The sequence below is a fragment of the Primulina huaijiensis genome, chromosome 16, assembly GCF_012295235.1.
Source record: "Primulina huaijiensis isolate GDHJ02 chromosome 16, ASM1229523v2, whole genome shotgun sequence".
NCBI lineage: Eukaryota > Viridiplantae > Streptophyta > Magnoliopsida > Lamiales > Gesneriaceae > Primulina > Primulina huaijiensis.
This window is the reverse complement of record NC_133321.1, coordinates 17,782,831-17,797,714: the sequence shown is the minus strand read 5'-3', so window position 1 is coordinate 17,797,714 and position 14,884 is coordinate 17,782,831. Positions and strand designations below refer to the sequence as shown.

General features: G+C 35.8%; 4 protein-coding genes across 6 annotated transcripts in view; 3 read left to right on the top strand and 1 right to left on the bottom strand.

Annotated features, from left to right (window-relative positions):
- Nucleotides 1-14,884, bottom strand: part of LOC140961457 (ubiquitin-conjugating enzyme E2 variant 1D-like) — a 92,494-nt gene that overhangs the window by 76,506 nt on the left and 1,104 nt on the right. The window lies entirely within an intron of this gene.
- LOC140961425 (GDSL esterase/lipase At5g03610-like) lies at nucleotides 845-3,370 on the top strand. 2 transcript variants are annotated; one of them, XM_073419932.1, is made up of 5 exons: nucleotides 845-985; nucleotides 1,073-1,297; nucleotides 2,269-2,543; nucleotides 2,699-3,005; nucleotides 3,116-3,370. In XM_073419932.1, the coding sequence occupies exons 1-5, from the start codon at nucleotides 928-930 to the stop codon at nucleotides 3,340-3,342; spliced, it is 1,092 nt and encodes a 363-aa protein (XP_073276033.1). In that variant the 5' UTR covers nucleotides 845-927; the 3' UTR covers nucleotides 3,343-3,370. The 2 variants fall into 2 exon arrangements, with proteins under 2 accessions (XP_073276033.1, XP_073276032.1); XM_073419931.1 differs by having other exon boundaries at nucleotides 3,113-3,370.
- LOC140960820 (trihelix transcription factor PTL-like) lies at nucleotides 6,262-9,231 on the top strand. 2 transcript variants are annotated; one of them, XM_073419100.1, is made up of 3 exons: nucleotides 6,262-6,900; nucleotides 7,743-7,990; nucleotides 8,081-9,231. In XM_073419100.1, the coding sequence occupies exons 1-3, from the start codon at nucleotides 6,485-6,487 to the stop codon at nucleotides 8,962-8,964; spliced, it is 1,548 nt and encodes a 515-aa protein (XP_073275201.1). In that variant the 5' UTR covers nucleotides 6,262-6,484; the 3' UTR covers nucleotides 8,965-9,231. The 2 variants fall into 2 exon arrangements, with proteins under 2 accessions (XP_073275201.1, XP_073275200.1); XM_073419099.1 differs by having other exon boundaries at nucleotides 6,264-6,900; nucleotides 7,743-9,231.
- LOC140960872 (heat stress transcription factor A-3-like) lies at nucleotides 11,834-14,549 on the top strand. The gene is made up of 2 exons (XM_073419183.1): nucleotides 11,834-12,710; nucleotides 13,361-14,549. Exons 1-2 carry the CDS (start codon nucleotides 11,952-11,954, stop codon nucleotides 14,459-14,461), a joined length of 1,860 nt encoding a protein of 619 aa, XP_073275284.1. The 5' UTR covers nucleotides 11,834-11,951; the 3' UTR covers nucleotides 14,462-14,549.

The window sequence follows — 14,884 nt, the reverse complement described above, 5'->3', positions numbered from 1 at the left end:
AATATACAGTACAAATAAAGCTATAAATATAATCCAAGGTTCCGGCTCATCAAAATACATGTTGATTTTACATTCCGATTCGAATTAAGTTGAGTTCGAAATCCGTATCATAAAATTAAATGTGTAAAACGATCTCATAACATTTTTAAATTCTTGGCTGAAAATTAGATTTGTGGACAAAAGTCAACCGTTACCGTCCAAGCCAATTCACACTATTACATTATTTTTTTTAAAAAAAAAATGACTTGATCGGCCGTGCTTATAAAATGTGTAAAACCGTACATATTATTAATTTATTAGTTCTGCTTTTTAAAATAATGGAACTTGGTTGAAAAAAAGGTTAAATAATGAAACTATGACATTTTTTAAATCATTAAATTCCCATATAATTGCAAATTAATTTAAAAGATTTATAAAATTTTAATTTACAATTTTCAAGATTGTCAAAGATGTCTTTATGAATGTATTTATGAGGTTGGCCACACGTCCGCGTACTCGTGGGTTCCCCGAAACAACTGTGTGTTTCATTAGAAATAACTTAGTTGACCCATTCATTTTCATTTAATAAATACCGAAGCTACATTTCAAGAACACAAACTTGGAAATCAAATAACTTCTCCATAATTAAAGGGAAAAAATATTGTTAAAAAAACCATCAAATCTAATTTGTTATACCAAATACGTAATGTAAAAATTATAATAATATTGATTATTAAGGATTAAAAATCAATAAAATACATATCTAAAATCAAATTCGTTACGCAATTTTATTATATTATATTATTGAGCAAATACATGTGCAGGTTGTTAAAAGACTTTCCAATGAGAATTAGCATTAAAAAGTATATATATATATATATATATATAATAAACCAATCTTTTTCTGCTTAATTCACAGCACTAGCTACGTACCAAACATTCTCTTTAATGGAGCTCTCAGATCTTATATTCTCCTTCTTCTGCTGCTGCTCTCTTATCTTCTCAGGTACGAAATTCTATACGACAAAACTAGTTTGATGCTTTTTACTTTACAGGGAATATTAATGTGTTAATTTTTCCGTATGATGTGTAGGTGTTCAAGGTTCAGCTCACCACTACCACGACGGCCGCGGCCACAACCACCGTGGCGATTATGGCTTCAGACCCACCAAGCTGTTTGTGTTCGGAGACTCGTATGCGGACACTGGTAACATCAGAAAAACATTAGCTAACTCGTGGAATATACCCTATGGCATCACTTTTCCTGGGAAGCCCGCCGGCCGATTCTCTGACGGCCGGGTTCTCACTGATTACGTCGGTTAGTGAAAAAATAATTGATTAAAATTTTTTTATACAATTATTGACTGTTATCGTGACAAAAATGTGACAAAATAACATTTGTATCATTATTTGGTGGCACTTTATTTTTTGCTTTAATTTATTATCATATCATCATCATCATCATTATTATTATTATTATTATTATTATGGTTTAACTTAATTTAACTTAATTTAATTTAAGTTAATTTAATGCTCGATCTGCTTTTTTGGGTTTGGTGGGCTGGTGCTGCACCTTACAACGGAACCCAAAAAATAATTTATTGCATAAGCAATATTTGGTGAAGAACTTTGTTTCAAGTATACGAGTAGAATATAAGCTTATTAAATGGGTAAATTTAGAATATTTCAACAAAATTCGTGTGAGAATTAAATATATCTGAAATTCACAAATTCAAATATCCATATATTAACGAACTTATGTATGGGATTTCTAATTTTTTTAATGTTTGAATATATCACAAGTAAAACTCCTTTTTACGATTAAAATTAAAAAAAATAGAGTCAAACTAATTAAATCTTATTGATTAATTATGTATGATAAGTGATAAATTGTGATGCTGTCTATCTCTCTACATAATGTCATACATGCACTGCTTTTTGCGGTTTCCAATTAAATAATAATGTTTTTTTTAAAAAAAAAACACATTAAATTATATTGGTAAAAGCAAGTACTAATTAATTAAGCTGACAATATGATCCATTATATGTGAAGTAAATTATACTTGTCACGGTTTGTTTGAAGTTGTAATCAAGCAGGCATTCAATTATCATTAATGAAAAATTAATGTTTGCTAGAAATTTATTGCCTTTCTTGACTTTAGTACGTTGATTTATCTTCAGAAATTAATGGCAGTCATGCAGTTGATTTATCTTCAGAAATACTTTTCAACCTTTTTTTTATTTCCTTAAATCATTACTGAAATTTGATCTTGACTCCTCGACGTGCAGCCAAATCCTTGGGACTGAAGACTCCAATACCCTACGCATGGAGGAAAATCGGGGCCAAAAAACTTCGGTATGGGATGAACTTCGCGTTCGGGGGAAGCGGTGTGTTCGATACATTGGGGGCTTTGCTACCAAACATGACCACTCAAATCGATTTCTTCGAGAATCTCGTTAATGAATCGGTGTACACGAAATGGGATTTGCAGTCGTCTGTTGTCCTAGTCTCTCTTGCAGGGAATGATTATGCTGCTTTTCTGCAAAATGGGGGCACTATCCAGGTAAATTTATTACATTAAATGACATGCACGCAGTTTATGATTATGGGTTGGTTGAGTTCAGTTCTCAATAATATCTGGTGTCGGGGATATATCATATAAATATAATATTTTTTGTTTATCAGTTGTTTGTAACATTAATCATTACTTGTACTCAGGGTTTACAAGGCTTTATCCCTCGAGTGGTGAATCAACTAGCTGTGAACCTGAAACGAATCAGCGAGTTCGAAGCAAGGAAAATAGTGGTGACCGCGTTGCAGCCATTGGGCTGTCTCCCTCGCATCACTCAGTTGACTTCGTTCCAGCAATGCAACACTACTCAGAACACCGCCGTCCAATTTCACAATCTCCTACTGCGCCAAGCAGTCGCCAAGTTGAATAACGAGACTAAACGATCCAACATATTCGTTCTTGATCTTTACGACTCGTTCACGACCATTCTCGATCAGAAGAACGATTTGAAAGGTATTTAAATTAATTATCTATATTTGCACATATATATCATGTTCTTTCTTTATTTTAATTTTTACATGTCCAATGATCTTATATAAACTTTTTTGTTTATTGAAAAGCAGGGAAATTGAAGTTTGAATCTCCATTGAAGCCCTGCTGTCTGGGCACATGCGCCGAATGTTCCTGTGGCAGTTTGGATGACAAAGGCAAGAAACTGTACACAGTTTGCAGCGATCCCAAATCTGCATTTTTCTGGGATTCGTCGCATCCAACTCAGGCCGGATGGCGTGCGGTCTACACTACGTTGAAATCTGGTGTCGAACAATTTGTTCAAATTCTGCAATCATAATTTATATTTATCGATGTTATTTTTTTTATTGTATTTAATTCATGGTCGTGAGTTAATTCAAATAACTACCTTTGTTCAAATCAAAGTTTTCATAAATATATAAGACAGTCAATTCAAAATTTAACGAAATATCCCCTCTTTTTGGATGTCCTCGGCGTTGGGGAACATGTATTGTGTACGTGCAAACTCGTTTAGATCATAAGCTTGTCGACAAAGAATTAATGAGAAGGGACCACATGCTGCCTTTTTGAAGAGAAAATAAAATTGAAAACGTGGTTGGAGGAATCTTCAACGAAATTTCACCGGAATTACGTGAGAAGACAGAAAACGCGTTTTATACGCGTCTTCACACGGTCAAGAGGCTCTATAAATAGAGGTCCCTCTTTCATTCTGAAATCATCCCTTCTTCGAGTTTTCTCTCATCTTATAACATTCTATAATATTTGTGAGGTGTTTGTTCTCCTGTATTAAGAGAGTGTGTGTTCTCTTTGGAAACACAGTGAGTGAGTTGTACACCACAAAACATTATAGTGGAAATTCTTTTCATCTTACCCGTGGTTTTTACCCTAATTATTTTTAGGGGTTTTCCACGTAAATCTCGGTGTCCAGTTTATTTTTTATTTTCGGGTTTTATTATCTCAAATTCCGCAAGTGGGACCAACAAGTGGTATCAGAGTCTTGGTTTAAAATTTCTTAAAATTCTGAGTATGCTCTGTGGTTGCAGCCTAGACTGATCTTCCACATCAGAAAAGATTTTTTTAAGATTTTTTATTTAAGGCGGAATTATTTTGTCCAGTCTATTAAAATTGTTGTAGACATAATGGCGGGAAGATACGAGATAGCAAAGTTCAACGGAAGCAATTTTATGCTGTGGAAAATAAAGATACAAGCAGTTTTAAGAAAGGAGAATTGCTTTGCGGCTATTGGAGATAGACCGGTGGAGATTACGGATGATGGAAAGTGGAATGAGATGAATGATAATGCTGTTGCCAATCTGCACTTGGCTATAGCAGACGAAGTACTGTCAAGTATCTCTGAGATAAAAACAGCCAAAGTTATCTGGGATACTCTGACAAAGATGTACGAGGTCAAGTCCCTACACAATATGATTTTCCTAAAGAGAAGACTTTATACTCTTCGGATGGCGGAATCTTCATCGATGACCGACCATATCAACACACTGAATACTCTATTTGCCCAACTCACTTCCATGGGGCATAAAATAGGGGAAAATGAACGTGCGGAGCTTCTACTTCAAAGTCTACCAGATTCATATGATCAACTTATCATCAACATAACCAACAATATTCTTATGGGCTTTCTAAGATTCGATGATGTCTTAACTGCGGTTCTCGGAGAAGAAAGCCGGCGCAAGAATAAGGAAGATAGGTTGGTAACATCGAAGAAGGCAGAGGCTTTACCGATGATAAGAGGAAGATGTATGGACCGTGACTCCAGTGGGAGCCAAAGACGAGGTAGATCAAAGTCGAGAAGTAAGAAGAAAAATATTTACTGCTTTAAATGTGGCGGTAAAGGGCACTTCAAGAAAGAGTGTACGAGTATTGAAAAAAGTTCTCAAGGAAATGTGGCCAGTACTTCAGGCAGTGGTGAAATATTATTCAGCGAAGCAGCAACTGTTGCAGAAGGCAGACACAAATTTTGTGACACATGGATTATGGATTCAGGAGCAACGTGGCACATGACGTCTCGGAGAGAATGGTTTGATTATTATGAACCAGTCTCAGGAAGATTTGTATTCATGGGAAATGATCATGCCTTGGAAATCGCTGGACTCGGTACTATCAAAATTAAAATGTTTGATGGCACCATTCGCACCATACAGGAAGTACGACATGTGAAAGGACTGACGAAGAATCTTTTGTCCTTGGGGCAATTGGATGACATTGGGTGCAAAACTCGGATCGAGAACGGGATCATGAAAATTGTGAAAGGCGCGCTTGTGGTTATGAAAGCTGAAAAGTTTGCTGCAAATCTGTATGTACTTTTGGGAGAAACACACAAAGAGGCGGAACTAGCTGTTGCATCAAATGGTTCAGGAGAAGAATTAACAGTGTTTTGGCATAGAAAGCTCGGGCATATGTCAGAACGGGGGTTGAAAATTCTCTCAGAACGGAACCTGTTGCCGGGACTTACAAAAGTGTCACTACCCTTTTGTGAGCATTGTGTTACGAGTAAACAACACAGATTAAAGTTTGTCACTTCTACTGCCAGGAGTAAAAGCATATTGGAGCTGATTCATTCGGATGTGTGGCAAGCACCGGTTGTATCCCTAGGAGGAGCGAGATATGTTGTCTCGTTCATTGATGATTTCACTAGGAGATGTTGGGTGTATCCAATCAAGAAGAAATCAGATGCTTTCCAGATCTTCAAAGATTTCAAAGCGCGGGTTGAACTTGATTCAGAAAAGAAAATCAAGTGTCTGAGGACTGACAATGGAGGAGAATATACCAATGACGAATTTGATGCATATTGTTAGACTCTTGGTGTGCCACTTTTCTAATCTAAAAAAACATGACATCCACTAAAATAGCTTCATCGACTGTAATATATTATTAAAGTTGTATTTGGAAGATAAATTTGATTTAAATAGATATATTTAATTTAATGAAAATTTTTATAGATAAATTTCAAATGACATTAATGTGTAATTTGGAATAAACTATAATTATTATTACTTAAAATTTACCAATATAAACAAGTTTAAATCCTAATCTCTAATCCAACCGCGGATTTTATCTTTTAACTGACATATCGGATTATTTAAGATTTCACCTTTTAACCTTTTTGACAATTGTCTCCCCCTTTATTTGCCACCCCCACCCCGAAACCCCACCACTCACCACCCCCGGAACTTGTATCTACATCGACACTGTGTACGTACGTACCCTAACCCTATACTTTACAATACACAAAATATACTAAACACGGAGATATGGCTTTATAATTTGCATTGATTCGGCAGTAACATCACAGGAAATGGGCCCATTGTCCTCTACAACAATTCAACAACCTTGTCTCTGTAACAACACGATCCGGGTCCGCCGCTACCTTCACGGTTGCACCCCTTTCTTTCTTCCTTTAATACCAGAGAAGAAAAGTGGTAATCTTCGTGTTCCTGCGAATGATGGAAAATCAGTATGGTATGGCTGATCTCCGTCAGTGCATCAGCGGTAGGCCTTTGACGTTTCCGCCTCCTGTCCCTGCGTCGCCTGGATTTCTTGCAACTCACATAGGTTTTTCTCCTTCTCACGCCTTGGAGATGTTTGTGGTCCCAAGGGGACTGCATCAGGAGTTTTGTTCTGATTCTACAAACAGCGCTGGTGTGGATACGGTTCATAATACTGTTGCTGCAACAACTGTAGGCGGCTTCAGCCTGTTTGAGAGTGAATCCGCTGGTGGGCAGAGCGGCGGAGGGGACACTGGGACGGTGAGGTGGCCAAAACAAGAGACTCTTACACTTCTCGAGATTAGATCGAAGCTTGATTCGAAGTTTAAGGAGGCCAACCAAAAAGGTCCATTGTGGGACGAGGTTTCAAGGTATGTATGAATTATGATTGTGTAAGTAGGAGTGTTTTTACTTGACCTAATTTCTAAGTTCACAAAACAACACTTTCTTGGTTCTTGAAATCAAATCCCGTTAGTAGTTGTTTATTTATTTACAATTTTTTTCTGAATATTTTAGGAGATACGCATTCATGCTAGAAAACAAATTTAAAAGATCATTCTAAAATGTCACAAAGAAAAAATTGTAATTATATATGACCATAGATTTTTAAGTGCCCATTTTTACAGAGAAAGCTTGCTTCTGCTAATATTTTCTAACTTGGTGAATTCAGATTGTACCTTTTCATTATTTTTTGTGGGCATTTTTTTTCTTCTCAACAAAATGGTAGCTCTATATTAATGAAGTTGAGTTCGAGAATCCAACTGTTACTGATTTAACTCTGGTTCTGATTTTTATATGATGATGTAACCTCACAATCACTTCTGCAAATAAGAACACCAGTATCTGTTTTTGAACAAGAACTAATACCACCTTTCTGCTGCAAAAAAGGCCACTCTTTTGAAACAATTTTTCCTGTGTTTCCGTTCATAAAAAGACGTGAACACCCAGAAGCAGCACCTCTCACAGAGAGCTTTCTGTATGACTTTGAATAGTCATATTATTCCAAACGAGGTTTGCCTTCACCACTTCATCAAAGAACCACTCGAGTTTACGCATTATCAGCAAATATCATTGTCACTTGAAGCTTTTTAAACAACTCAGTACATGAACTGAAACTAGGGTTAATTTATATCAAGATCTCCATTGCTTGGATTCTGAGAGTCAAAACGCCTTGCTTTTCGCTATAAATATTTTATATAATTTGGGGTTTCAGGATAATGTACGAGGAACATGGATATCTGAGGAGTGGCAAGAAATGCAGAGAGAAATTTGAGAATCTGTACAAGTATTACAAAAAGACCAAAGAAGGCAAAGCTGGAAGGCAAGATGGAAAGCATTACAGGTTCTATAGGCAACTTGAAGCTCTCTATGGCGAAACAAATAATTTATCTTCAACTTCAAAAACCCATTTTAATGGTGGAAGTTTTCAATACAGTTGTCAGAACAAGAACACTTTTTTAGGTGATAATCAAGTATCCTATCCGGGTTTGAAGCTCTCTGATACAACCTTTTGTCTCTCAAATTCTTCTGATCCTGATACTTCTTTGTCAGACGATACTGATATACATTTAGGAATTGAAGATGATAAATTAGATAAGCGAAAAATGAAGAAAAGAAAGGGTAAGCGGAATTGGAAAGCTAAGATCAGAGACTTCATTGATTCACAAATGAAGAAGTTGATGGATAAACAGGAATCCTTGATGGAAAAGATGATGAGAAATATTGAGCATAAGGAACAAGAAAGGATGACCAGAGAAGAAGAATGGAGGAAACAAGATGCGGCAAGAATTGAGAGAGAGTACCAGTTCTGGGCTAGTGAGAGAGCTTGGATGGAAGCTCGAGACAACACTTTAATGGATGCTTTGCAAAAATTGACAGCAAAAGAATTGAGGGCAGCTTCTCTTAGAGAAGAAGTTATGGCGCCCGAGATAAGAAGCTTAAGCGGAAACCAGAACGATGACGGTAGCGAAACGATGACTAATTCTTCGAAAGGGGACTTTTGGCTGGAAACCGAGATTAGGAGAGTGATTCAACTGAGAACTGGGATGGAAGCAAAGTTTCAGCAAAGTGGGATTTCAGAAGAGGTGCTGTGGGATGAAATATCACACAAAATGGCTTGTTTTGGACATGAAAGGAGTGGTTTAACGTGCAAACAGAAATGGAATAGTGTGAATAATTATGCACTCCAGTGTAACAAGAAAAGAAAGGAGGATTCAAAAGGCTGCAGTCATAATTATCTGAATAATGCATCTATGTGTAATCAAAGAGGAGAGAAATGCAGCGACACGAGTGAACAAGGGATTAATTATCACGCTCCTAGGATAAATAATCCCAACAATTTCAGTCCATATAGTAATGGGAATGAGGGTGACACGGCAAGTGATGGCTGCTTCAGGTACTTCATGGGGGATGGTCTTGGAAGAATCATGGACTGATTCAAGCAAGTATTAATAATCCGAGATCATTTATATGCAAGAATGTGAATTGGTTTTGGTTCAAGAATTGTTCTTGTGTAATAACATGAAAAGTTGATCGACTAATTGTGGACCAAAGATGCTCATCTCGCAGCAACTTGTGAGCTTAGTTGGCAACTTAATTAATTTCGTCTGCTGTGGATCAGAGATGCTCATCTTGCGGTAACTTGTAATTTTAATTGGTAAATTTTATAATTTCTTCTATTTTATGTATTTTTTTTTCTTGAAATCTATATTTGTGTCGTTTGATTTCTATTTTTTTTAATTTTGAATTTTTTTTCTTATTTTAAAATCTTAAATATAATATTTGGTTGTTCATATATACACAAATATTTGGAATTTTAAAATATTATTCCAGTCTTTAATTTACTTAATCATTGTTTTTGTTTTTAAAAATATATATATAAATATGGTTGATATTTTGAATATATGTATATAGTTATATATTTTTAAAATTTGGTAAAAATATTTTTTTTTGTCTATTTATATACATATTTTAAGTTTTAAAATTAAAATCTAAAATATATTAATATTTATATAATAAAACAGTATTTCGATTCAAACGATTGTACCGTTTTTAAGGTATACCAAGTCGATTGCCGGTCCGATTTTAAAAATATTCGACCACTTTAAGGCGGTGGTTCGTGGTTTGTTGTAAACTTCATCATGTAACATCAATATATTTCTGTGTGTGTAGTTATTTTTTACTATATCATGAGGGATATATTAATTTGGATCTCAACGACTCGACCCAAAATTTTATTTCGAATTTAGTACATTGATTTGATATAGAATACAGATGCTGCTATATTTATTTTTGTAAACCATTGGAATGATTGCACGAGTGTACATGTGGTTTGACTGATATGATATTGCATGTGACATTAATTATTCGCTTATGAGAATCTTGGAAAATAGGCTTTGAATTAATAATTTTTTTTTATTGATTTCTCCAAAAGCACATTATTTGGGATGAACATGAATAATTGAGCAAGGATTGATTTTTAACACATAATTAAATGATTAATTATTTTATTTTTAAAAATCATATGAAATAAAACAAGAGTATGTTTTTTGTGAAATAGTCTCACGGATCTTTATTCGTGAGACGAAAAAGTAATATCTCTATTTACATTAAAAGGTAATAATTTTTTATAATTTATCCAAATAAAATATTTATCTTACATATTTGACTTATATAACTGTTGCACAAGATTTTTTTTTGTTAAAACAATATCTCATCAACCTATCACATGAATCCAATGACATTATGTTACCTTAAAGTTTGAGAAGGATCGAAGGCACCGACAATAACGTACATACTCCATAGGAATCTTATTTAATTGTTAACTCAAGCTTCTTAATTGTTTGCTGTAGCAAATTTTAGTTCCATCCCTAAAAGCATGAATTGCAGGAAAAGTAATTAAAAATTCTTATATTGCAACAGTGAAAGCCCTTTGCAGAGGTTGCCTACTGCCAGACTCATGCATGCATGCATGTATGGCAGTCATCTGGTAATCCTAGCTAGTAACAGTGAGCCATTTTATAAAAATTTAATTGAGATTGTACACCATATAATAATTACTTTTTTTTTTGGGAAAAACATATATGTTTAAAAAAGTTTAAAAAATAAATACATTTATCATTCTTTCATGGAGAAGTTGGTGAAAAATCCTCAATCAAAACATTTCTTTGGGTTCACTCTCTACCCACAAAATTGTGGTACTATGTCATACAAATTGTGGTACACTTCATGTGAAAATGTGATACTAAAAAAGTACCCAGAGACTGAACACAAAAAAAAAACGATGGCAGAAGACCGAAGGTCAATGTATCGTTCTTTCATCGTCATTACTCAATCACACAATTTTTCTGGCTTTTGATAGATCTCATCAAATACTGAAAATTTTGTTTTCCCCGAGGGGACAGAATAGATATTAGCAGTCAAAATAGGGAATTAAACTGATCAGTTACAGCAGCGGTGACTTGGAAATAAAATTTAAACTGAAATTGCGTATATAACCAAGTTTTTATAGTCACTCACTCACCCATTTGGATTTTGACTACATACTGACATTTCTGAGAACTTGTCGTGTTTTTTCCTACTACACAGTCTTTTCATCAGTCTTTCTACATCCTAAATTTAGAACTTTTTTGTCTCTATCTGCTATGTTTTTATTTATATTACATTGAGTAAAATTTTCGATTTTTTTACTTAAAAACAAAAATTATGAAATTCGTCGATTTTTTTTGTGAGATGATGAATCAAGGGGAAGTTGGTGAAAAATCCCCAATCAAAGTATTTTTTTGGGTTCACTCCCTACCCACAAATTGTGGTACTATGTCATACAAAATGTGGTACACTTTATGTGGAAATGTGTTACTAAAAAAATAACCAGGGACTGAATACAAAAAATCGACGGCTGGGGACTGAAGGCCCATTTCTCTATGAATCAATCATATTATATGATTATATAATATTTAAATTTTGTAGAATTTATTTTGTTATAAAAACTTTTATTTGATAAAATGAGAAAGTAGCTTTTGAATACACCGTTAATATCCAAATGGGACATGGCGTGGCCTGGGCTGGGCCAGGCATCATGGTGGGATCTTACAGCCACCGCCTAGTTGACTTTCACAGCCCTCGGTTTTGACCGAATCAAATTTCTTAGCTTAATCGAAAAGTTTCCTTACCTAAATGGAGTAGACAGCATGGAAATTTGTTTGTTTGTGTTTCAACAACTTAATGAAGAAGTTTGCATAGTGCGGCCCCACACAATCTTGTCTGGCCTCCGAATTTCTCCCAGCCTTAATCACACGATTCAGGTAGAACCAAACTCCCCCAAAACTGGCCCATCTCCAACCCAAAAATATCTCAGCCCATTGGAAATGGTGTTGCCCGGCTTCGTAACCGACATTTTGAAATTCCCGCGGATACAATCTGCATGCTTTTTTCTTCCCTCAAATTTGGGGTGATTGGTGAACCATTTCTTTTTCCCTTTTGTTTTCTAATGGAGGAAAATATTGTATTAACAGTGTCTCTTGAAGAAGAAAATGCCAAGAAGCCAATCTTCACCGCCTTACTGCTCGTCCTAGATATTTATTTTTGCACGGTGTACGGGGATATATATGCGTGTGACACCTCATCGGTCATTTTCCATGATTTCTTATGCTCTCACGAGAAACCCCTAATGGATTTATCAGATGATCTAGCTCAATGTCTCCAAGAAAATCTTGTTCATTTTAAAAGAAAACGAATGGACCTTGATGATACCATGAAATCTTCTTGGGCTGACGGAGAGTTTGATAGTGCTCCTCCAACTTCTGATACTATGCCACTCTCGCCTCTGTTTCGTTTTTCCGAACCACTCTCATCTTTTTCTGGCGTCGATTCTTCACACAATGAATTCATGGGCGGTCGTTCAATAGAAGAAAGCGTATTAATGGAAGACGGAACAGCGGGTGGGTATAATTTATTCGAGCCGCCGCAGCCTTTGGAGTCCATACAGGGGATTCCAATTCCTCGGTTTTTATCCAAGACATTCGAGTTGGTGGATGACCCTTCATTGGATGCCATTATTTCGTGGGGAGCGAAGGGTGATAGCCTTGTTGTGTGGGATCCGGTGGAATTTGCCAGACAAATTTTGCCGAGAAATTTTAAGCACAACAATTTCTCAAGCTTTGTCCGCCAGCTCAATATATATGTGGGTATTTGCTCTGATGTAACTGGGGATGCTAAATTCCTTCGTTATCGAACTGTTGATTGCTGTTATGTACATTTTTGGTGTTCATGTCATGTGATGTATCTGTTTCATGTTCGTCTTTAATTTGTGACTATCTCGATTCTTGATACAATTCCTGTATTCGTGATGTGTTTTGTTTTGACATTTGTAGAAATTGAAAGCAGTTTCTTCACATGAATGGGAAATTAGTTATTTGTATCTTGCAGATCTATTTCATTTCTTGACTAAATTCTGCCTGAATTAGATATCTTGAAGTGACTGTCTCCTACTTGTTTTTGTGACGTTGCTGTTGTTTTTGAACTTTAGTGATGAAGCATTGGACTTCTTTTAGCATACTAAACTTTCTCCCGTAATTGGTTCATGCAAACGATGTAAGCTATATCCCTCCACGGGTAGGAATTAATGCATCAAACTAATTTCTTGAATTTCTTGCATAAATTTGATGTTAAATGTAAAAATCTACGGATCATTATGTGCATAGAATGACGGCTTGCCGATAAATATACTGAGGTGGATGTAGAAATCATGACATGGAAGTTGTTTTGATGATTGCTATTTGTTTCCTTCTACGGCTTTGTAAGTTTTAGATCAATTTCTTTGGGTTTTTGCAGGGCTTTCGTAAAATCTATACTGAAAAGTGGGAGTTCACAAATGAAGGATTCGTGAGGGGGAAGAAGCATCTATTGAAAAATATCCACAGGCGTAAATCGACTCAGTCATCTCAGCAGCAGATGGGCAGCTCTTTTGTTTCACAAAACAACACCGACCAAGGTGTTTTAGAAGGTGAAATAGGACTTCTAAGGAGAGAGAGAGGTTTGATGATGATGGAGGTTGTTGAATTGCAGCAAGAACAGAAAGGTATGATTCAAAATTTGGAAGAAGTTAATGAGAAGCTCAAAGGAGCAGAGAATCGGCAGAAGCAGATGGTAGCATTCTTGGCTAAAACGTTTCAGAACCCAGCTGTTTTGGCTCGTCTTAAGCAAGCAAAGGAGCGAAGCAGTATCACTTCCCCGAGAAAAACGATAAAATTTGTGAAACATCAGCAACAAGGAACAAGTACATCTGACTCATCTCCAAAGGGGCAGATAGTGAAGTACAAATACGAACTCCCTGTTTTGCATAAGCCCTCTGTAACATCAGGCTTCTTCGACCCAGTTTCGATAGAACAACTCTCACGTTTTCCTTCCCAAACAGAGGGCCATACCGAAATTTTTGGTGCCAAACATGTGCCTTTAGAGATGGAAACAATTTCTCAAGATGAATTGGCAATGATAAATGAGCTGTTCCTTCCACCATATCAGCCTGGAGAAGTTCCAGTTCTTGGAAGTATCGATGACCCACTCCTTAGAGGAAAAGGCACAATCACTAGTTGGCCACAATCCAATCCTGGTCAGAGTTTTGTCACTTATCCCAAAGATATCACGAGAGGGAAGAGTATACCGGAATTCTCAAAGCTAAGAACCGAAAGTAGCTTCAAACAAGAAAATGTGTGGAACACGGGCTTTGAAGCCACTGCCGGTATGTCTCGTTCCTCCGCACAGTTCTGGAGCAATCCTACCAATTTTGATGCTCGGGCTTTTGGTTTTAACGAAGAATTATTAGATGCTTGGGACATTGAGTCGCTGCAGCCAGGAGTTGAGAGTTGGCAGGATCAAGATTATCCGTTCACTCAGCTACAAAATCAAGCCACATATATGAAAATGGATTCATGACACATTCAGTTACTGCCCTTTGATTTCTACTGTATATCTATTGCACGGATAGTATTTGTATCATTATTTCATTATAAAAACTTTTTGTCCCATAGATTAAAGAATTATTTGACATCCTATATAAAAATTCGAAATTGAGAAGTGTTTTTAATCAAATGATGACATTGACAGGTCAAACGCCCAAAAAAATTGAACGTCTTCATTTATTTGAACGTGATTGATGAGTTGACAATTTAATGAAATGACTCGCATTGAATTTAACACAAATTTGATGGTATAACAATTAATTGAACTACTCGATGTAAATGTTCTTAGCCATAATCCGGAAAAGAATAAAGAAAAAGGAAAAAAGATAAATTATTAACCTAGAATTTGGATGTATAAAAAATGGGACTGGAATTGAATTTAGATTTTAAATTCATG